This window comes from Triturus cristatus, chromosome 4_1 (assembly GCF_964204655.1).
Source record: "Triturus cristatus chromosome 4_1, aTriCri1.1, whole genome shotgun sequence".
NCBI classification, from domain to species: Eukaryota; Metazoa; Chordata; class Amphibia; order Caudata; family Salamandridae; genus Triturus; species Triturus cristatus.
This window is the reverse complement of record NC_140585.1, coordinates 1005885881-1005910245: the sequence shown is the minus strand read 5'-3', so window position 1 is coordinate 1005910245 and position 24365 is coordinate 1005885881. Positions and strand designations below refer to the sequence as shown.

General features: G+C 53.9%; 1 protein-coding gene across 1 annotated transcript in view; it reads right to left on the bottom strand.

Moving 5' to 3' along the window:
- The window catches only part of LRRIQ1 (leucine rich repeats and IQ motif containing 1), a 1142626-nt gene that overhangs the window by 343066 nt on the left and 775195 nt on the right, over positions 1-24365 (bottom strand). Inside the window, exon 22 of the mRNA XM_085653925.1 lies at positions 2670-2771. Within this exon, the coding sequence (XP_085510051.1) occupies positions 2670-2771 (102 nt within the window). The remainder of the gene's footprint in view (positions 1-2669; positions 2772-24365) is intronic.

Genomic DNA, 24365 nt, shown 5'->3' with positions numbered 1-24365 from the left:
GTTGGAACAACTCAGGGAATCCTCCCAGAGGAGGAGCTGGACAGAGGGGAGGATACTCCCCTGTCCTTTGTCCAGTTTCCTGCCAGAGCGGTAACCAAGTGTTCCTGAACTGGCTAAAACCGGTGTATTCAAGGAAGGCACCAAATGTGCCCTTCAATGCAGTCTGGTGGAGCTGGAAAGCGCCCCCACTACAGCCCAATACACTAAGTCCTGTCTGGGAGGTGGTCACACCTCCCTGTGAAAGGAAACCTATTTTTCTACCTTCCCATGCTTGAGCTCAGCGCAGCAGCAGGAGGGCAGAACAGTGCAGCAGCAGCAGTAGTTTGCTGTCAGACCCTGAACAGCTGTAAAGGGGGTTCATGGGGCTCCCCTAAGAGGTACCCCGTACATGGGATTATACCTCTAACACCGGAATCGGTGTTGGGATATGATTCCAACATGTTTGATACCAAACATGACTAGGTTTGGCACAGCCATTATATACTTAGATATCTCGTAATGACTGATGTCCACTATAGGTCTTAAAATGGCTGACTGCACTCACAAAGCCTGGAGATTCTATTCTAGGATTTGCAGGGGTTTCCTGCTCATGCAGGGGATCCTCACACTTAGAACCAAGAACCCTTCCCCCAGGACTGAAGGGCATACCATAGGGGCGACTTATAGGTTGTAAGTGCAGTGACCTCAGATATATGAAAACGTGTAACGGTTGTGAGTGCTGCAAGCACCATCTCACACTGTCTGCAATGGCAGGCCTGTAGTCAGAGTTTAAGTGGACTCCCATGGGTGGCACAATACATGCTGCAGCCCATGGGACATCCCTGGTGTACTTATGCCCTGGGTACCTTAGTACCTTATACTAGGGACTTATAAGGGTACACCAGTAGCCAAATGTGGAGGTACCAAAGTACTTACCAAAGCCATCTATGGGAGAGAGAGAGCACAGATGTTGGGGTCTTGGTTAGCAGGATCCCAGCAAACTACAGTCAAAACATACTGACACCAGGCAAAAAGTGGGGGTAACCATAATAGAAAGATCCTACTTTCCTACAGTCTCTGTAAAGCCTGAGGTACTTAACCAGGCACGACACCGTAGTGCCACAGAGAATGCCATGGCCTGACCTACTGAGTCAGTAGTAACCAAAGCGTGAGAAAAACGCCCAATAACACAAGACATGTTAGTGGACCTTAAAGCAGAACTAGAAGAGGAAATATATGTTTACCACACAAATCCTGTCTCCTAGAATCTCTGGCCGATGGAACATTAGGAAGAGAGTCCATATTCTGTGAGGCTGAAGCCAGATCTCCAGGAGCAGGCAGGTGCCTACGAGAAACAGCACGATCTACTGAGGCCCCCGTATCAGGCTTATTCCAAGTACCCAACAATATGTTGTACAGGGCCTCACTATATGGCAGAACAGGCTCCACCCCTGTCTGCCCTTGATAAAGGACATCAATCAGTGGATCAGTAGATTTTTCCACTTTAGGAAGAGATAACTCCAAAACCACAGCCACTCTCCTCAACATATCTGTAAAAGAGGAACTTGCCTCAGTAGCAAGGCAAGAAAGGGAAAGAAGTCCCAAAGCTGGGGATGACTTCAGTCTAATAGACTCTCGAAGTGCAGAAAGGCAATTCACTTCCAAAAGCGGTGAAATAGCCTCAGATATAGGCTGCAATAGCACTAACTCCTCTGAATCATCTTCCAAAGGGTGCCCTACAGAAGTACCACCCTGAGAGGGAAGTGGGAAGGTAACATTCCTTATCGGGTGCTCCTTTGACTACACATCCGACATCAACCAGCATTAAGAAGGCGACGCCTCAACGTCGATAGGAGGAATGGATTCGATTGGCGCTGTTGACGTCGTTGCTGGAGTCGGCTGATCGAGAACAGGCGTCGAAGGTGGAAATCCAGAAGGGCTGTGCACGCACTCCGAAGCGGAGTCAGCTGACGCCGACCAGCGCGGACCAAATAACTCAGATGGCCAACTGGTGGCTCCTCTCACCTCCATGGGGCCCAACAGCACTCCAGGGGAAGGTGGGGGCCCAAAGATAATATGTAGAGAATTGTAGTACTGGACTTTGTTGGATGATGTAGCACAAAAATAAACGACACTTCGGCTGACCCTTATCCCTTGCCTATGAAAATGCACGAAAAGGAACTGGGACTCACTATTAGCCAGGCGTAGTGATACAACTCCATGTGTGGCTCCACGAGACATCACTTTGGTGACGTATGTAGCTATGAAAAGATTTCCGAAGAGAGGCGCCTTCGAAGGAGCTCAATGAAAGAAAGTGCAAAAAACTGCAAGAGCGAGACAGTTGTAACAGTTATATTCCATGCAACATTAACACATTAAAAACAATAACTCAATACTCTCCTTTAAAAGATAATATATTCTAAAAAGCGGCAAATTTCATCTCACTACACATTGCTTTATGTCTATGTCATTGTTTTTGTTGCAACAATATTGAGAAAAAACGTTACCTATCTGCGTTGGATTTTCTAAGAGACGTCCTCCATGGTCTGAGAGTCAGCGTTACAGAACACGAAGATGCTAACAATTTACTGTGACGCACTAAATAATATAAAACACAACACGAAAACAAAGTAGACATGAGACATACGGCGAAGGTTTTGCGAAAGGCCAAAGAACGGCACTTACTGTACCTCGAAAGTACTCCACTCTAGCAGGCTGGATCTTCCTTGGTGGCTTCACTGAGGCGTGTTTGTTTTCATGGTTTCTGAACAACGCCAGCCGCACAGCAGGATCTAAAACGAAAGAACACTTTGAAATGAGTCAAAGGGCAAGACCGGCCTAGTCATTCTTTCAAGATCACGTTACTTATTAAGACATTGGGTGAAGAGAAAATAAACGGCTTCCCTGTCCTCAAAGCTGCAAAACATACTCAACACAATAACAAAGCTTCATCAATAATGCTTCGAGAATCAAAACTAGTTAGCCTTGCCACTGCACATTTTCAGCTTTCTGAGGTTGCCAAATAAGGGTGCAAAAACGAAATCTTGACAGAAAGTAACGAGCCACGGATTCCATCTGAACAAATACAAAAATCTAGTAATCTTTCCATTTTTGTGGATAAAAGGGATTTGTCTTCGGCTTCTGTGTATTTTTTGTATTTTTAACGAACAGAAAGTGCTGCAAATGATACCCATAGGATTTTAATTAAAATACATGAAGCTACATAGTACCTTAAATTGACTCGGGAAAAACTTTTCTTTTCTTCTTTGCAACAGAGCAAATATTTATCGGCACAGCGAAATAGTCTTGAGCCCCATAATGAATGGTTTCATCTTGAATATCAAACATTTGAAACAAGCATTAGCAAAACCAATCAGTCTCGCCCATGTGAGAGCTATTGGCTTTGCAATGTCTCTTAGTCATATAAGCAGCGTGGCTACTGTTCAGCATGGCTACACGTTTGGGGGGTGGTGTAGAAAAGAGTGGAGTGGTGTAGAGTGGATAGAAGTGGCGTGACACAGAGTAGACTGAAGTGTTACTGAGTAGGCTGGAGTGGCATACAGTGGAGTAGTTTAAAGTGAAGTGGCGTAGAGTAGAGCAAAGTGGTGTATCATAGAGTAAAGTGGCGTATCGTATGGTGATGTGGGTTACAGTGGTGTAGAGTGGAGTGAAGTACAGTGGAGTGGCATAGACCGTCACTGTGTGTAGTGGTGTAGAGTAGAGTGACGTGGTGTGGAATAGAGTGGCATAGATTGGAGTAGAGTTGTGTGTAGTGGCCAGGAGTAGAAAGTGCCGAAGAGTGGAGTTGAGTTGAGTGGAGTAGAATTATCCCCAGGCGTGAGACTGGACCCAGATAACTTTCTTTGCCCCAGCATACCTGCGCGCCGGTGGGGAGGGGGGGATTCGGGGGGGGGGGCGGTACCATACGACTCCGCCCTGACGTCATCTGTGGGCGTGACGTCAGCGAGGTCACATAAGCCCCACCCCAGCGCGTTGACATCAGTTTTCTTCGGAGAAGTTTTCCGCGCCACAACGCGGAGTCATCACAAACAAAACTGTGGAGAGTATGGAAACAGTGTGCGAAAAACCAGTGAAACAGAAAAGAGAAAAAACAAAAGGCGAGGAACAGCACCAGTTGGAAAAGTGCCAAGCACTAAGGTACAAAAAGCCATAGCGGAGAAAGCCATAGCAGTGAAAAAGCAGAGCATCGCTCTGCGGAACACCCTTGCAAGCTAAGGCGACATCCCCGCTGGAGGCAGAAAGCATGTGAAAAACACCATAGCAGAAGAGAGAGAGAGAGACTGCAATCACAATCCACAACAGCGAATGGCAACAAGCCCAGAACAGAAGAGTAACAGCAATGCACCCCCAGACAACACCATCAAGGAGGGCCATAGCCCCTGACAGGAGCGAAAAGGACGAGGTACCGGCAAAAACATCCCCAACGCAGAGGACTGCAAAGGAATCAGAAACCCCAAGCTAGTAAAAGGGAGAAAAGTAAAGCAGGCCCCTAACACTGGAGAAAAAACCCAGGGTGGAAGGATCCAGAAGCACACATGAACCAACCGGCCGTGTATCATAAGGGAAGGGGTGGAACAATCAAGCAGAACGAAGCATCCTGTCCGGGAGGAAGTGAAGTGGACACCCACAGAAGACAAGCCACCCGAAGGGAAGCGAGTGCATAAAACCAAACTGAAGGTCCTCGCAGAACGGGGAGGAAGGGCGGGCCGTGAAGGAATCTGCGATTAGAATTGTCTCTACCAGATACATTGTTACCGAAGGTAAGTAACTTGTACATCTGATAGAGACTACTAGCCGCAGATTCCTTAACGTAGAATAGATACCCTAGCCATACCCAGAGGGGAGGAGGGCCTGCTAGAGAACCTCCCCAGTAGGAAGAAACACAGGGCCCCAGCAGGGGACGTGTCATGGGGACAAGAAGGGCAGCCCAGCCCCTACCAAGCAGAAGTAAGCAAGAACAAGGCGAAGGGACACAAACCCTCGTAGGGGCAGACAGCCGCAGAGGAGCACCCCGGAGGAAAAGAACCACCCCAACTCCAGGGAGAAGAGGTAGAACCGGAGGCAGAGCCTGCCGTAGGAAAACACACAGTGATAGAAGACAGCTGAACAGGCATCAGCTGCAAGGAAGGAGACAAGGCAGGAATGGCTGCACAGCCAAGAAGTGCAGGCGTAAGAAAAAAGGCACAGGTGCACCCCAGCAGAACAAGCAGCAGGGGCACAAGGGAACACACTAAGGGCCACAGCGGTGGACCAGAACGAGCAGACGTGCACAGCCGGCAGCTGACAGTACCATGGAACAGCGCACCCAGAACAAGCCAGGCGCAAGCCGAGGGCAGAGACCAGGGAAAATCAGAACAATCCTCAAAGGAGGATCGATCAATAGACACACACTGACCCACGAAGAGAAGTGGGACCAGCCAGAAGAGAAAGAGCAGAGACACGGAGGACGGACCCAAGCCGGCAACCAGAACACAGGAAAGCCAGGAGAAACCTAGCCCCCTGGAACACCATACAAAGGACCAGGCCCAAACGCCAGACAGGACGACTGAAACGCCACAACACGAAACCGTAGACAGCATGCCAGATATGGTCGTTCAATGCAGCGAACACTGAGAATGACAGAACCTGGAGCAGTGCAAGCTGCGTCTGGATAAGACAAATGAGACCGCTCCAGCGGTATACAGTGATGCCAGGAAAGGCAGGGAACCCGAAAAAGGGGTGAGCATACCTTCCCAGCGCAGGACGAAGCTATGCAATAGCTACAAGTACCCCACATAGGGTATGATACGTCCCAAGAAAACATGGGAACACCTCTTAGGGAAAAATCCCGCAGCAGAGGACAAGAACATAAAGGACCTGCAGATAGAACCACAGACGGCTTGCCAATCAGCCAAACAAAAAACATACAGAAGGCCTAGCCTGAGGACACATACGGGTGTACCAACAACCAAAGAACCACAAAAGCCAAAGGGGCTGAACCAGCAGCCAACAGTACAAAGGGGTCAACCTAAGGACCCTGAAGGCACGCCAACCCACACAGAATACACAGATGGTCCTACCGAACCGCTAGACCCCCTAAAAAAAGGGGGGGGGGGTAACGCCACCCATAAAGCAGCAGAGGACCGACAAGCCAAGTTTACGGAGAGGGAGGAGGACGGAGCCTCGCTAGGAGCCGCTGAATGGCGGCATCCGCATGGGTGTTAAACAAAAGCACCCCATTAAAGGGCAGGTTAACCAGACGCTTCCTAACATTCTCAGGGAAAACGCTATTCCTCAACCAAGCATGGCGACGGAGAGCTACTGAACTTGCCATAGTGCGGCCGAGAGCATTATAAACATCCAGGGCCGAACGAAGAATAAACGCGGCCAACTCCCGGCCATCCATCACATGGCACCGCAGATCAGCGCAGACATCTTCTTGAGAAGCACAAGACAGAGGGACTCCACGGAATCCCACAAGCTGGAAGTAGCCCTGGCCAACACACAAAGCGTGTTGAGCGCTCGCAAAGCAGCACTGGAGGAAGCGAAGAGGTTACGCCCCCATGAATCCAACCACCGGGCCTCCCGTGACGGAGGAAACAACACCAAAGGTAAGGAAGGAAAAGCAGTCTGCAGAAGAGGGCCCTGGGTAGAAGGGTGGAAAGAAAGGCAGACTGGATCATGCGGAGTAGGACTGTGGCGGTGGAGGATCGACTGGGGCAGGACACCCCCAGGCCCCCAGAAGAGAATTATGGAGCTCCTGTCCACCAGAGCCCTGATGGAGAACCTCAAGCAAATGGTCCATAGGGAATGGGGTGGCGGGATCGCCCATGTGCAAAATGCCAGCGGCCATGGAAATGGCCCGGGCAAAGGCTGTACTCATCTCTGAAGGGCGCCGTGGGGGGGGAGAACAATTCCTCCGTGGGTGACGGCTGTAAACTAAGCCAGCCATCCCCAAGTCCAGCTGAGGAAGAAATGGCCAGCCCCGGAATGGTTGAAGATTCATGGACGAGTGGGGGACCTGAGGTGCGTCTTGGGAAGGCTGGGGCCGCGGGGACGGTGAAGAGCCCTCTCTGGAAGACGCCGGGAAAAAAGCCACGACGCGGCGTCCCGTCTCCGGGGAAAAAGAGACAAAAAGTTGACGAACCTCCGGAGAGGAGGGGGCCTCTGGAGACGAGTCGACGACCCGACGCCGGCACAGCGCTGTGGAGTCCGATACAGGCACCGGTGTGACATCGACCGGCACTGGAGGGGACGCCGAGACGGCCTCCACCACCACTTGCGCCCTAGGAGAATGGGGCGGGGCTGGCTCCGGGTCAGTGAAAGAATGGCACCGAAAAGGCGCCAACTCGACCTCCGACAAAGCAGCCGCCTGCGTGGAGAGGCGAGAGGGACTCGGGGACACGCCCCAGCCCCTAGCCAGCACCCCCGGCGCCGCCAGGGCCGACAGCGACTGAGCGGCATCAGCTCGGCCTCTGGCAAGCCCGCCGCCTGTCCAGAAGACCAAGAACGACTCGGGGACGAGCCTTGAGTCCCGGTGACCTCTTGCGACACCACAGGGATCCCCTCGGGGTTTGTGGCGAAGCAGAGGCGCCGTGCGCCGAAAAGGGGAACCCCGTAGGGCCGTACCCTGACGGCACCACACCTCCAAAACCTGAAGCCGAACATGTCGGCGTCGGAGCCGCCGACGACTCCGCGGAAAGTCCTGCACTTGGCAAGGGATCCGCGGACGGCCCAGGAAGAGGAGGAAGGCCAAGGAAGCCTGCAGAGCCGCAGCATAGGCCTCCATTTGGGCCCTGGTCGCCCGATGCCGGGAAACGGCGGGTAGGGTGGCAACGAATGAGGCCGCATGTCCCGCGGAGAAAAAGCGCCCTCCGCAGAGCGGGGACCAGATCTTGGGGACAAGCTATAAGACTTACCGACGGGCGAGCGATGCCCTAGGGGGCCTCGGTAACGGGCGATGTCGGAGGTGGCGATTCCTGGACCCTTCTGCGGGGACAGACGCGGAGACGACACCGTTCTGGACAAGCAGGCCAAAAGGAGCTTCATCCGGCACTCCCGCCGGGACTTACGCTTCAGATGCTGGCAAGCGTCGCCGTCCGTGGAATCATGGTGCTAGCCCAAACACCACATGCAAATAGGATGAGGGTCCATCGCCGACATATGATGCGCACAAGACGATCACATCTTAAAGCCCGAAGGCATTCGCACACTGTCCCACAGCACAAAGTATGAAAAGAAGGCCTGAAAACAGGCCAGGGACACGATCCGGATCCGTGTTGCACGCGGAAAAGAAGGAAACTGATGTCAGCGTGCTGGGGTGGGGCTTATGTGACCTCGCTGATGTCACGCCCGCGGATGACGTCAGGGCGGAGTCGCGTGGTACCGCCCCCACGGCGTGCAGGGATGCTGGGGCAAAGAAAGTTTTCCGGGTCCAGTCTCACGCCTGGGGATAATTCTACATTAAGGAATCTGCGGCTAGTATTCTCTATCAGATAGAGATGGAAGATAGGGTGAATGTAACATAAATAAGAAGCCGTATGCCATTGTTAAAGGTAGGAAAGCACATTTGACATCCACCAAAATACCCAAACGCTTATAAAAAAAATAGTGCGTTGCAAAAGCACAAAGAAGAACATAGACGAGGAGTAACACGTGTTCTTGGTCCATGCGCTATGGAGGAGCTAACACAAGAAAGGAAGGGAAGCATATGAGAGCTAAGCAATCGAAAGATTGCAATAGAGAGTGGTAATGAAAGCAACCAATGACAAGTATGTAGTGGGCCTACTGTAAGTCCAATGAATTGTAAACAATACTTATCGCAGGACAGTGCATTCAATGTGTAGGCTAGTGTAGGAAAGTGCCCCTTTTTAGGTCGAGCCTGAGTCAGCACCCATGTGCTGCTCTGGCGAGCTGCTGTAGTGGAAAATGGAAGAGAAGCTCTGCCCACTCTCTACCCATATTTGTCATTGGCTTCTGTCTTAGTCCTTTGTAAATGTAGGCTTCTGATTCAGTAATCGGTTTGTTAGTCCCTCTTTAGTACTGCCTTTTCTTCATTTGTAACCTCCCATGGCTACTGGCCCCTTTACTTCAGTTGTTACAAGGTATGTGTTTATTAGACTGTAAGCACCATTTTCTTTTTGTCTACTGCAGGCAGGACGAAGTGCGCAGCCGGGACATTGACGGACGCTTATTTTATTTGTGAACAGACTTTAACTGTCAGCACTGCGCCAGCTTCACAAGCACAGCGCTAGCAAAAGTGTGCCTTTCACCTTTGGTTTCGTCTCCGTTTTCGTCTCCATAAACAGCACTCCACTCCAGCAAAAGGCACGGCCTTCTCCCCTCTGTGACAAGCCTGGGCCGTGCCTCCCTTCCCAGTTCCCCCCACCCAGGGGACTTGCCAGCAACAGCAGCGCCGCTGCTTCCCCAGCACCAAGCATGGCCGGGGCCGGGGAGGACACTGAAGCCCGGGCGCTGCTGGGTCTGCGCTCAGCCCCCTGCAGCCCGCTGCGCAGCTCGGACGGCGGCGGGGTGTGAGAGGGCCTGTCCCTGGCCCGCCTTGAGGGTTGTGGTTTGAAATTTCTCCTGCAGCAGCCAGCCATCACCGTAGGCCGCAACTCTTCGTAGGGCTCGGTGGACATAAACATGGGCCACTCGAGTTTCATCTCTTGCCGCCACCTGCAGCTCTTCTTTCAGGAGCTCACTTCTACCTTCGCTGCCTCGGCAACTATGGAGTGTTTGTGGACAGGGCCTTCCAGAGGCGGGGGTGCCCGCCCTGCAGCTGCCCCGACAGTAAGTGACAGGAGGGAGTGGTGGAGGTGGCCTGGGCGCGGTGTGCTGCTGACATGGCAGGCGGTGTACCAAAAATTTGTCAGTCCTGATTTGTGGGTGCAGGGGCCCTGGCAGTTGTGACTTGCAGACGCGAGGGCCCTTGCAGTCGTGACTTTTGGGTGCAGGGGACCAGGCAGTCATGGCTTGTGGGTGCAGGGGCCCCGGCAGTAGTGACTTGTGGGTGCAGGGGCCCAAGCAGTACTGACTTGTGGGTGCAGGGGCCCAGGCAGTCATGAGTTGTGGGTGCAGGGGTCCAGTCAGTCGAGACTTGTGAGTTCAGGGACCCAGGCAGTCGTGACTTGTGGGTGCAGGGGCCCAGGCAGTCGTGATTTGTGGGTGCAAGGGTCCAGGAAGTCGTGACTTGTGGTTGCAGGGGTCCTGGCAGTCGTAACTTGTGGGTAAAGGGATCCTTGCAATCGTGACTTGTGGGTGAAGGGGCCTTAGCAGTCTTGACCAATGAGTGCAGGGGACCTTGCAGTCTTGAGGTCACAAATGTGCATGTAGCCTTGATGGAATATGTTATGTGCAAGTGTTTGTTGGGGTAGGTTTAAAGGGCAATTGCAGCGAGTTTTAGATGGGTAAGTTACTTACCGCTAGATGGGAAAAGTGAAGAACATTGACATAAGATAACAGAAATTGGCACTGACAAATATGCTTGGAAGTCTAAGTTAAGTGATGGCGATTGGACTGATAGCAAGTGGTTGGTGATAAGTGTGGATGCAGTGTGTGGTAGCTGGCGATGTGTGGGGTTGGTGCTGATTAGAGGTGGGGGCAGTTGAGGACTGACTAATCAATAAGTGTAAAGTGGGGAATATTAGCGCAACTGAATTACATACTCACCTGAAGTGCAGGCCTCAATTCTGCTTCCTTCAACCCAGCAGCTGCATACCGAAAGTGGTCCTGCATGCTGCTACCACATTTTAATGGGTTGCCTTCAATAAATTGCTATTTCAACAAGCAATAGTAAAGCACCTATGGTGTGCATGTGTGGCGACACTTCACCCATGAGGCACGTGCGTTAACACAATGAGCGCTTTGCGTCTTTCAATATATTTATTACGAAGTGCAGGACCTTGCCATGGGATTTTGCACACCACACACATGCAGTCCAAAAATAAAACGTGTAGATAAAAATCATTGCCATTTACAATGTCAATAGCTTTAACTCACAAATGCGAGACCTATTTGCATTGCAAATGTTTGTTGACAAGGACACCCCCACTCTTTGCCCGGTATTTGATGTGATTTTGACTGAAAGCGCACTGGGTTCTTGCTAAGCAGGTCCCCAGTGCCAGATCTCTTTCCCATAACAGTACAATTGTTTCCCCAATTAGCAATAACTTTAGTACTCCCTGTAAGTGCCTAGTAAATGGTACACCTGATCCCCAAAGCAACAAGCATTTGAAATGCAATCGGTCTCGCCTTTGGGACCTTATATGTATTTAGCTGTGCAGCACATTAGTCTGGATGCTGAAACATCTACTGTTCTTTAACATGGAGGGAAAGTAAGCACCAAACTGCGTGACACTCCAGGTATGGGAACACATGGAGAGAAATATTGCCTTTCAGCGGGAAATGGTGTAGTCCAGTGGTTCCCAAACTTTTCACTCCTGAGGACCCCCATTGAGTCACCACTGAAAGCCGGGGACCCCCAAGCAATTTGTAGGATTTAAATTTCAAACATTAAGGTGCCGATCACGATCCGGTAAAAACCGGGTACGAACCGTCGGACGGAGCATATTCTCCGTCCGACGCGTACCCGGTCGTCAAAATTTACAAACAAGGAATTACGATTCGCACGGAACACCATTTCCGTACGATTCGTAAAAAAGCCCGACCGAACAAAATAAACCTACCAATGCGATCCGGGAAAGGGCCGACCTGACGTCGGGACGCTCGCAGCCTGCCATTCACGAACCAGGAATCACGATTCGCACCGACGTCATCCCGCACGGTGAATATTTTCCGGCTGCCAAAAACTGCCGGGAAATCAGGACGACGCGAACAAGGACCACCAGTACGCGACGGACAGACGGGACGACGCGAACAAGGAGGACCAGTACGCGACAGGACGACGCGATCAAGGAGTACCAGTACGCGACGGACACACAGGACGACGCAAACAAGGAGGACCCGTACGCGACGGACAGACATGGACCCGAACCTACGTGTCATCCCGGCCCTCATAGCAGTCCACCTCCTCTACAGGTTCCGACGCAGACGCCGCAGAAGGTCAGAACAACTAAGGGAGGGGGGAAAGTGGGGTGGGGTGGGGGTGGCAGGACCAGGGCAGGCCACAAAACCCCCACCAAAGTCACACACCACACATGCACAGGACATACCTGACACCCATGCCCTGGTCACTACGAGGGGGTGGGGGCGTGTCCAGCTAAGCCAGCGACCGCCACAACGGAAGTCCGTCACCACGCGAACCGGCAACACAACCAGACCGGTACGTCCCGTACCCACGCCTGAAGAGCGTGGGTACGAGACGTACCACGCCCACACCCACGTCACCCCAACAATGGCGGGACAGATCGTACCCACGTGGCAAAGGCCTGGGTACGGCCCGCACAAGCATCACATAGCGTGGGGACGGAGATGTACGGACCCTACCCCCACCCGCGTACGTATGGAGCGTACACCCACCCCACCAGTGTAAGTACGACTCGTACCCTCACCCGCGGACGTACGGACCGCACCCCCACCACACCAGTGTAAGTACGACTCGTACCCTCACCCGCGTATGCATGGAGCGTACCCCCACCCCAACAGTGTAAGTACGACTCGTACCCTCACCCGCGTATGCATGGAGCGTACCCCCACCCCAACAGTGTAAGTACGACTCGTACCCTCACCCGCGGACGTACGGACCGCACCCCCACCACACCAGTGTAAGTACGACTCGTACCCTCACCCGCGTATCCATGGAGCGTACCCCCACCCCAACATTGTAAGTACGACTCGTACCCTCACCCGCGGACGTACGGACCGTACCCCCACCACACCAGTGTAAGTACGACTCGTACCCTCACCCGCGGACGTACGGACCGCACCCCCACCACACCAGTGTAAGTACGACTCGTACCCTCACCCGCGTATGCATGGAGCCTACCCCCACCCCAACAGTGTAAGTACGACTCGTACCCTCACCCGTGGACGTACGGACCGCACCCCCACCACACCAGTGTAAGTACGACTCGTACCCTCACCCGCGTATGCATGGAGCGTACCCCCACCCCAACAGTGTAAGTACGACTCGTACCCTCACCCGCGTATGCATGGAGCCTACCCCCACCCCAACAGTGTAAGTACGACTCGTACCCTCACCCGCGGACGTACAGACCGTACCCCCACCACACCAGTGTAAGTAGACTCGTACCCTCACCTCGAATGCATGGAGCGTACCCCCACCGTGTATGTTCCAAGCGTACATATCCAGAAATAGGAGGTGTGTGTGCAGAGTCCTCCCAGCAGTGCCCTGAGACAGGAGGGGTGGGTGTGGAGTCCTCCCAGCAGTGCCCTGAGACAGGAGGGGTGGGTGCCTATCACTACCAGCAGTGCCCTGAGACAGAAGGGGTGTGTGCCTATCACTCCCAGCAGTGCCCTGAGACAGGAGGGGTGGGTGTGGAGTCCTCACAGCAGTGCCCTGAGACAGGAGGGGTGGGTACAGAGTGCTCCCAGCAGTGCCCTGAGACAGGAGGGGTGCAACACATGTGTGTGAGGCTGGAAGTACCCACATGCATACTGCCTACAAGGGAACATGTCCCCATGAACTCATGTCAACAGACTCCACACACAAGTACAGTGATCACCAAGGATGCCACGAATGTTGCAGGTGGAGACATGGCCCTGCATGCATGGCCAAAGTAGAAGGGCTCCGTCACACACACAGCTCATGTAGACACAGCTCTGCGCTAAACATTGGGAACACCCTGCAGGGAAGATATCAGGGTACACAGAGGAAGGAATACACCCTGGGACAATTGCACCATGCAGTAACTGCTTACATGAACAAAGAAAGTTAGCTAACACCTTGTGATGGCACACAGATCCCAGGGTCCCCCCAATGAGCAGCACACTACTACATATCCCACACACCCAACACATAAACACCACCCAAAACCATGTAGCAGCCCCACCAACACCAATACCAGCATAGCAGTAGTGTTATAATGAAAAAAAAATTAAGCTTTATTCAGCATGAGCACAATGTCCGTGGATCGCAGGCAGTTCAATATTCACAAAGCCCATAGGGCAGTCAATGAGTCTCAGCTGGATGGGGGACACAGTGGGATGCGTGTCCCCTACCTTGCCTGCACAGTTACATGCCATCGTCTTCCACAGGGGTGAGGGCATCAGGGGGGGGGGAAGCAACAGGCACCGCAGGGACATCAGGGCAAAGGGGAGGCGTTGTGGGTGCAGGGATGGAGGACTCCACCACAGGGGGTGGGGCAGGGCCAAAGGCAGAGGCCAGGATGGCACTACACACCTTTGCAAGGTCCTCCAGGGATTCCCCTGCACCCGAAGGATCCACAGGCCCCAAGGAGGGGGGGGGTCAGAGGGATGGGTCGCAGTGCCACCGGGGGAGCGTGTAGACAGGGGGGGAGAATCAACCACCCTGACCGAGGACTTCCTTGACCGCTTGCGTGGTGGTGTCACTGTGGGGCTCAGGGACAGAGCGGCCATGAAGGAGTCCTTGGGGGAGATGTGGCCAGGAGAGCTGAGGGGAGGGGATTTGGAGGGAGTGGACTGGGTGGAATGCGGACTCCCACTATGGCTGCGTGTCACACGTTTGCCCCCCGACCCAGTGCGTGTGCCTACCTCACCCTGTGTGTGCGTGTCAGGAGGAGTGCGGTGGACCTTCCCTGCTGGTGTGGTGCCTGTGTCTGTTGATGTGGGTGCATGCCGACGTCTGGGTGTACGTGGGACAGGCATAGGAGTGGGAAGTGTGGATGGGGCAGGGGTAGGTGGGGGGAGGTCGCGCTGCAGGAGACCCACTGCTGCAGTCAGTGTGGAGTCTATGGACCACAGCAAGTTGCGTTGGTCAGCCTGCGATGAATGAATGCCCTCCAAGTATGCCTCGATGTTGGTGAGGGTTTGGCCGTGGGCATGGAGGACATTAAGGATCGCAGCCTGACCAACCTGCAGTTGCCGCTGGATGTCCACAGACTCAGCATTGGCGGCAGCAGTGGAGACAGGGGCAGGGGGTGCGGTGCCTGGCATGAAGGAGACATGCGGTGACCGGGCACGCTGGGAAGGGACACGAGCAAGTGGGAGGCGGCTGATGGGAACTGAGGGGGCGGTGCGAGGTGTTGTTCCGCTGTCAGCTGCTGGTGCAGCCACCGCCCACTCGGAGACATCCTCCTCGGACCTGTCAGCTTCGTATTCTGACGTGCCAGTCGACAGGTCCTCGGCCGCACTATCCTCCGCCTCTGTCCCACTCGATGTGCCAGCCCCGATGTCACGGCTGGCACTGGTGCTCGGTCTCTCCGCCTTGTCTGTGTCCATGTCTCCCTCTGTGTCCCCCGACGATGCTGTGGGCAGGGTGGAGAGACAGAAATTAATCAGACACCTGTACACATCTGTCACATGAGTCCAATCTACATAGGTAACATTGCATAGCCTGAAAAGGAAGATCCCTAACATCTACTAAACAAGGTACCGATGTAGGGCATGAAACACACAGTTGGCTGAGCCACCATGCCACTGAAATACCATGGAGAGCATGAGACAATAGCTAAAGACAGGAAACGGAGTCTGACATAGCACCCAGGCCCTGGGGACAATCCAGCACTGCATCTGCACCACACAGCGTTGGCGAAAATACCGATGACCAGGGACCATATCCATGAACTTGAGACACATGCTGCATAGGTAATGCTGAAAACATGCCCAACATGACTCGGTCACTGCACCTTGCGTGTGTGTCCAGACAAACATCACACACTGCCCAGACCCAGCAAGTAGAAATCTGGATTTGACATATAGGCTTTGCCCGCCCCAACCACCCCCTACACGAGGCAAATAGTTGAGACACAGGTGGCACCAACATCTCATAGTCTGGGTGATAAACACAGGGGCAGGCAAAATGCAAGATTGGACGCCAAACAGCCAAGGTGCGCCTGTACAAATAATGAGGTACCAGTGCCCATCCTCAGATGAGTATAACAAGACACACAGGCACTAGCAACTGTGAGTATGAAGAAGGACATTCAGGTCAGGCTGCACAGTGGACACCTGTACAAAATAGCACGTCTATATACATGGTGCCAGGGGACAATGGCACAGAGCACAACCTACGCTGTAGACACTGAGAGTGTCCACGTTTATGATGACACATACAACACTGATGAAAAGGTGCCCAGGGGACAGTAGTGGCCACGCATCACCATGCTCCTGAATGGTAATGACTGCAACACACGCCACCATCCCTGCACCATGCGTATCGCACACTCATGCACATCATGTCACAGGCCACTACATAGGACATGCGCGCTGTAAGGCATGACACATGAGAGACCAACTCCCATGTCTGGAGTCAGCATCAGTGCCAACTGACATGGAACCCACATGCAGTGAACTTGACAGGGCACAGCCAAGGTCCCAAAACCTGTTACACACCACCCCCACACATGATGCTACAGGCATAGTTCTCGTGGACAAAGCGCCAGCCTACATTACCTTGTGAAGGAGTGACTACACACAGACCAGGGAACACATTGCAAGGAGGGGAAGGGTGGCAGGGGCGCAGCGCTATACTGGGGCAAACTGGATCTGCACAGCACCTTTAAACCCTGGCAGTGAATTCATGCTACTGTGCCCTTACAAATGCCGGTGACACACAACAAACACACATGTACCTACCCCCTTCCGGCTGCTGCTTCGCCTGTAAGCGCCTCTCCAAGTCTGGAAAGACCACCGGCAGCACACGCCTGTGGAGGTGGCTCAGACGGCGGCCGCCGCGGTTCTTGTGGCTCTCAGGTGAGTCCCCCAGCAGGACCCGTGCAATCCTCCGCGTCCAGCACCGGATATCCTGCCAGCGTTTCCTCACCTGGGACAGGCTCCGCCTCCGACCATCCACACCCCTCACGGCACTGACGGCGGTCACCCAGATCTGCTCCTTGGCAGTGGCGCCTACCTGTGAGGAAGAACAATTGACACCACATCAATACACCAGCCACATGTCACAGAGAGACATATGAGAACAAATTAGCTGGTAACAATAAGGCATGTCATGCAGCCAACGCATTGCACCTTTGTCATAGGGACATGATCCTCTGGTGAGGGAAAAAGCAGTACGTGCCATAGTGGGTACACAGGTGGAATGATGGCAATGTCACAATCAATGATCAAGGCTCACACTGTGCATCACACCCACCCCTCCTGTCTCAGGGCACTGCTGTTAGTGATAGGCACACACCCCTCCTGTCTCAGGGCACTGCTGGGAGCACTCTGTACCCACTCCTCCTGTCTCAGGGCACTGCTGTTAGTGATAGGCACACACCCCTCCTGTCTCAGGGCACTGCTGTGAGGACTCCACACCCACCCCTCCTGTCTCAGGACACTGCTGTTAGTGATAGGCACACACCCCTCCTGTCTCAGGGCACTGCTGGGAGCACTCTGTACCCACCCCTCCTGTCTCAGGGCACTGCTGTTAGTGATAGGCACACACCCCTCCTGTCTCAGGGCACTGCTGTGAGGACTCCACACCCACCCCTCCTGTCTCAGGGCACTGCTGTTAGTGATAGGCACACACCCCTCCTGTCTCAGGGCACTGCTGGGAGCACTCTGTACCCACCCCTCCTGTCTCAGGGCACTGCTGTTAGTGATAGGCACACACCCCTCCTGTCTCAGGGCACTGCTGTGAGGACTCCACACCCACCCCTCCTGTCTCAGGGCACTGCTGTTAGTGATAGGCACACACCCCTCCTGTCTCAGGGCACTGCTGGGAGCACTCTGTACCCACCCCTCCTGTCTCAGGGCACTGCTGTTAGTGATAGGCACACACCCCTCCTGTCTCAGGGCACTGCTAGGAGCACTCTGTACCCACCCCTCCTGTCTCAGGGCACTGCTGTTAGTGATAGGCACACACCCCTCCTGTCTCAGGGCACTGCTGTGAGGACTCCACACCCACCCCTCCTGTCTCAGGGCACTGCTGGGAGACATCAGGCATCCCCCCCCTGGGACCCCCCCAACAGTACATGGCATGTGTGTCACACCAGGACACAATGCCAGAAGTCACAGTCACAACATAGGGACAGTCTGTGCCAGTGGCCTATGCACTCACCTGATACCCTGGTCGCCCATACAGCATGGGGTACTGTGGGAGGATCACATCCAGCAATGCCATGTTCTCCTCCAGGGTGAATGGCTGTGACCTCTCCACAGCCCTTGACATGGTTCCAGGGAATCAGTAGCAGCAGCTGGGTCGACGAATTCAAAGATGTGCAGGCAAGTACTCCCTCATGGGACCTGGCTGCCTTATATGTGCCTTTCTGCCCTGTCTCATGCACAGGAGTACAGAGTGATTGGTCACTCACATTTGCATCCTATGTTTCCACCAATCCCTTCAAACCTAGCAGTCTGTGTGTACTCTATCGGTTTCATTCTCCTGCATGATGTCAGCTCCACAAACACATTGCAACAAAGTATTTTAATTCCAACTGACTTCTGCTGTTCACCTTCCAGAAGAAATTCGAATTTTGAACTTGGTCTCCATGACAACCAGCATGCATGTAGGCCTTAATACTTGTCCCTCATGTGTCCCCTATGTAATTTGGAGCTTCACACACAGGTACGGTGCGTTCCGGGGCCCTAGGGCACCCCAAATGCATTGCAACGGCCCGTACACGCGTGACTACGTTCACTATCACTATGGGTGGCCTCGCGTATGCGTACTCGTAGTGGTACGGGCCGTACACACGCCTGTACGCTCCCTATCACTACGAGTACGCATACGCGAGGCCACCCATAGTGGTACGGGCCGTACACACGCCTGTACGCTCCCTATCACTATGGGTGTCCTCACGTATGCGTACTCGTAGTGATAGGGAGCGTACAGGCGTGTGTACGGCCCGTACCACTACGAGTACGCATACGCGAGGCCACCCATACTGATAGGGAGCGTACAGGCGTGTGTACGGCCCGTACCACTACGAGTACGCATACGCGAGGCCACCCATACTGATAGGGAGCGTACAGGCGTGTGTACGGCCCGTACCACTACGAGTACGCATACGCGAGGCCGCCCATAGTGGTACGGGCCGTACACACGCATGTACGCTCCCTATCACTATGGGTGTCCTCACGTATGCGTACTCGTAGTGATAGGGAGCGTATATGCGTGTGTACGGCCCGTACCACTATGGGTGGTCTCGCGTATGCGTACTCGTAGTGGTACGGGCCGTACACATGCCTGTACGCTCGCCATCACGATGGGTACACATACGGCAGCACTCCCATTGTGATATGGGAACGTACACAGGCCCTCTTGGCAGCAGTACAGCGGTTTTCACACATCACAGTGGTGACAGGCAGCACACAGGTAGGGATAGGGCGGACATACTTGTCCATGGATGGACATACTTGTCCATTAATTGACATCGAGGCATCGTCTGTGCATCACTACATGTGTGGGGCACAGGTGTGACGGCCTGTGATGTGGAACATTACTCCTGAGTCGAGAAGGCACCAGATGTATGATGAGATGTGTACAGATGTACTGTGTGATGGTGCGATGTGTGCCAGGCATGCCCTTGACTCCTTTGACATGTGTGCATGTCGTACTGCGCACTTGGGGTGAGCGTCACTGGCATGGCACGGACACCAACACACGGAAGTGTCCCCTGATGCCCGGTACAAGGGTTATGACACCTGACTTGTCACTACCCACGGTGCACAATGTGACTATGTCATGTATGTGTGGGGGCTTCCCATCAGGTTGATGTTGGAGCACCCTCAAAAGCTGCAGCCGTTGCAGCAACCAACATGTGTCTGTGTGTAGATTGTCATTGCACACTGTTCCGCACACCATGCCACATGTGGTATCGGATGTGAGGTGCACATGTATGCATGGGACACGGAGTAGCGTGGAAAGGACATGTCAGCATCCTCACAAGGTATGTGTGGTGAGTCATGACATGTGCACCTTCATGGCAAGGTGTGTGGGCTGTCCTAGTGTAATGTCATGTGACCTGTGGCTCCAGTGTTCCGCTACCAATCTCTGCAATCGGCATCCTACTGCTGCTGATGTGTGGGCGTATGTCACTCCTGTGTTGCGTCTGGCTGTTCACTTGCACTGGGACACAGCTATTCCCATGGCGTGGCATGGGGAGGTTCTCAATCTCCGTGTGTAGCTGGGTCTTGGAAGGAGTGTCACCTTGCATCCATACGTGTCCTGGCCATGTAGCACATACCTGACTCCCTATGTAGCATGTGTGTATTGACAGATTAACATGTGCTCAGTACACATGAGTTGTTGTCGTAGTGCACTCACTCTTCCTTGTCACTTCCAAATTACTGCAGAGCGCCGCCTCTTGCCCGAAGAATTCCAGACTTGGCTGCCATGCAGGAGAATGACAGCATCCGGCTCTACCGCTTCACCCAACCGTTGATTCTGGAGTTGACGGCGAGACTGACACCACACCTGCAACCGCAGCACAGGTATCCCACGGCACTGACACCCCAGCTGAAGGTAATGGCTGCCCTACATTTTCTTGCCGCGGGTACCTTTCAAAATACCATAGCTCATGTTGGTGGCATGTCCCAGAGCACGTTCAGCGGTGTGCTGCATGATTTCTTAGAGGCCATGTTGATTCACCTGGATGACTTCATCAAGTTCCCAACCTCTGAACAGATGACTGAGATCAAGCGTGGATTCTATGCCCTGGGAGGGATGCCCCATGTCATTGGGTCCATAGATGGTACACATGTAGCTTTGGTACCACCACACGCACGGGAGGTGGCGTACCGCAATCGGAAGCACTACCACTCCATCAATGCCCTTGTGGTGTGTCAGTCCAACATGGTGATTTCACATGTCTGTGCTCGTTTTCCAGGATCAGCACACGATGCCTACATCATGAGGCGTAGCGGGATGCCTGATATGATGATGCAGCTGCGCAACGAACGGGCATGTGTTGTTGGTGGGTACAGTCTGTCTGTCCTGTATTCTGTATAGCCTACCAGCACGACCGCTTCACCACTTCTAACGATGACCATGTGCTTCCCATGTAGGGGACGCTGGCTATCCCAACATGCCTTGGCTGCTCACACCTCTCCGCAACCCCATCACGCCGGCCCAGCTCCGCTACAACACCGCCCATGGCCGGACAAGGCGAGTGATAGAGAGGACGTTTGGCATGCTGAAGAGCCGATTCAGGTGCCTCCACAAGACCGGCGGCGCACTCCCATATGCCCCGGCGAAGGTCTGCAAGATCTTCATGGTCTGCTGCATGCTGCACAACATGGCAGTTGAAAGAGCTGTGCCACTCATCCTGGATCAACATGACGAGGACCATCCACCCGTGGAGGACGAAGGGCTTGGCAATGGGGCTAGTGATGTGGAGGATGTGGAGCCGCAAGAGGACATCCGGACTCGGCTCATACGCGACTTCTTTGCTTAGTGGTGAGTACCAGTGTCTGAGTGTGCACGCATTTGGCCCCGTGTGGCATGCGTTGTGATGTGTGTCTCCACCTGCATGTATGGCACGTGAGTCAGAGGTGTGTGTGGGTGTGTCACTGGAGTGATGGTGCCAGTGATGGTTGTACTTCCCCAGTCATAATTGTGACCTAGCATGTTGTCATCCATACATGTGTCGAGTAAATGCACATGCAAGTGGCTGTGCTTTTTGTGGCTGACTTCTTGTGTGTCTCTCATCCCCAGGTACCTGCGCATGCCGTCTGCTGGTTGCATTGTTGTGGCACTGCTATTCCTCATGGACATGACATCGTGGGCTGACTCAGCGTTACAGGCACGGACACGTTTGGAAGTCTCCATGGGGTAAGGGATGCATCTGGGGTGTATTGGGTGTGGCAGTTGTTCACGATGTATGCACACTGCCCCTGTCGATGTTTGGTTCCTCTGCAGCCATGTCGCATCCCCATGGGACACGACATGCAGCTGTGTACACCTGAATAGATGGTCTGCCTGGTTGACTGTCATCAGTGATGGGATAGGGGATTGTGATGATGGCATCAATGTGTGTGACACTGCCCTCGGACACATACGGTTAGCTTTGGCTTGACATGGTGTGGGACTTCAACATCAGCGGATCTATGGTGTATGGCAGGCTCTCCGTGTGCAGCTGTGGGTATTTAGCTGTTAGCCGACTCTTGTGTGCCAGTTCCATGGCGAACACGCATGTGTGCTGCTGAAGGGGGGTGCCAGTGTTGGACCCACATGTTACTCCACATGATGTGTTCATGTGTACTTCGAGTTGCCTCTGCAATCCCGAATACATGACTGATAAAGGTGTCCCTATGCCTCCAAGGTGCCTCTTCTCAGTCAATGCTGGTGTGTTGCCACGGTGCATCCTGCTTGTCTGGCATGGTATTCCCTGATTGTGGCTATGTGTCAATGTGTCGAGTGGCAAGATGCAAGCTGTGTGTGTGGGCTGAGACTATGTATTGGGCATGATGTCCATGACTGTGTGGGTATTGTGACATGTGCCATCCCCATGCATCCAACGTTGGCCAGGCCCCCATTCTCTGCATCCACCGGACTCAAGCTTGCAGGACATGGTTCTGCCACCTGTCTACACATACCTGGGTGCCCCCCAGGACACTGGACTGGATCCCTGACCTCTGCGCATGACTGTTGCTGTACTCAATGTGTGTGTCAGCACGGTTGTTCGGTAACCCCCTCAGCTGGTTGGGCCCATCACGGGTGTGTATGGTGCTCCATGTCTGTCTTGCCTAATACACTGTGACCCATGTGTCCTGTGCCAGACTCAGGCCCCAGGGTGTGGGTGGTTGAAGACAAAAGATGACTCAGGCATGTTTTGACTTTACAAGACACATGTTAGGTAATAATGCTACCAGCAGGCATCTACTCTTCATAGTGTGATTTATTATTGGGGGGGGGGGGGGGGACAAAGTGAGGGTCTTTCCGGGATTTTGGAATCCAAAGTTCAGTAGGGGAGTTGGTGTCCTTGCCATTGGAAATCCTCAGAGTCCATGCCACAGTCTTTGTCAACATTGGTCAGCCAGTGACCAGCAGGGCCATGTGGCAGAGAATGTCTCTTGATGCTGTGATGCTGTTGCTCCAGTGGGCCAGGTGCCAGGCCAGGTGTCCTGGGAGATGGTGATGTAGCGCCGACCCTCACGGTCCTTTCCGTGGACGACCCGCCCTCCTGCGGGGAACCTCAGCAGCAGGCCGTGACGACATCTGGGATGCTCCGTCGGATGTTTCCTCCTCCTCCTCCTGATCCCTCCCTGTGGGTGGTGATGTTCTCCGCCTTCTGGCACAGGGAGGGTCGGCCATGTTGTCGGCCATCCGACGGAGTGTAGCGTGAATCCCCTGGAATGCCGTCACTTGCTCAGCCTGTCTGTCCTCCATCCTCTGTTGGTGTACCAGTAGACAGGCATGTAGCTCCGCATGTTGCTGGGCCTGCTGGGTCTTTATCTCATCGAGGCTCCCCTTGATCTCATTGAGGGTGGACACAACCTGGGCCATGCCCGTGGTGTCCTGCCGGTATGAGTCCAGGATGTTACGGACATGGGAAAATACCGGATCCCCAGCCAACTGGTCAGGCTCGCGCCTCCGCCGTCCTCCACTCCCACCACCCCTGCCCACTTGCGCCTGGCCTGCCCTTGTGGGCACATCGGGTCTCCGGGACCCCTGAGGGGTGGCATTGGCGTTGTCGCCTGCCTCCTCCTGGGTGCCCGGGACACCGTGTCCCTCCTGGCCAGCCTGGCTGCATTGTGGTGTTGGGGCAGGGATCCTGGGTGTCTCCTGGGATGTGGCAGGAGTGGGGGTGGTGGTTGGCACAGTTGTACCTGACGCAGGTGCTGCAGGTGGTTGGACACCAGAGGGGCCAGGTCGGTCGGGGTCGTCCACAGAGTGGTGAGAGTGGTCGCTGCCGGTGGGATCGGGCTCCTGCAGATCCAGGTCCTGTGAGTCTTCCCCCCCTGTGTTGGGGGGTGCACCACGACGTTGACCTGTGTGTGAGAGAGACAATGTTAATTTTGGTCCATGCAACATCCATGTTTCATCAGTTTCACAGTTGGCACATTTCCTCTTGGAATTAGGATCTGTCTTGCATTCCACTCACAGTGCACTTGTGCATGGGTGTGTCCCTTGGGCACCACTTTGGCCCCTTTAACTATGTGTGGCACAGTCTTACTTGCTGCGTCAAGTGTGACTGCAGTCAGCAGTGGAGTGGGCAGGTGTTGCGAGCCATGCATTGGCGCCTTCCGTGTAGCACTGTACATGTGCACGTGGAGTGGATCCACACACTTATATGATCCAGGTAGCTGTCGTTGTGCTCGTGAACAGGTTGTGACATGGCCCTGTGTTTTGCCATGGTGAAGAGGGGGGGTTCTGGGACTGG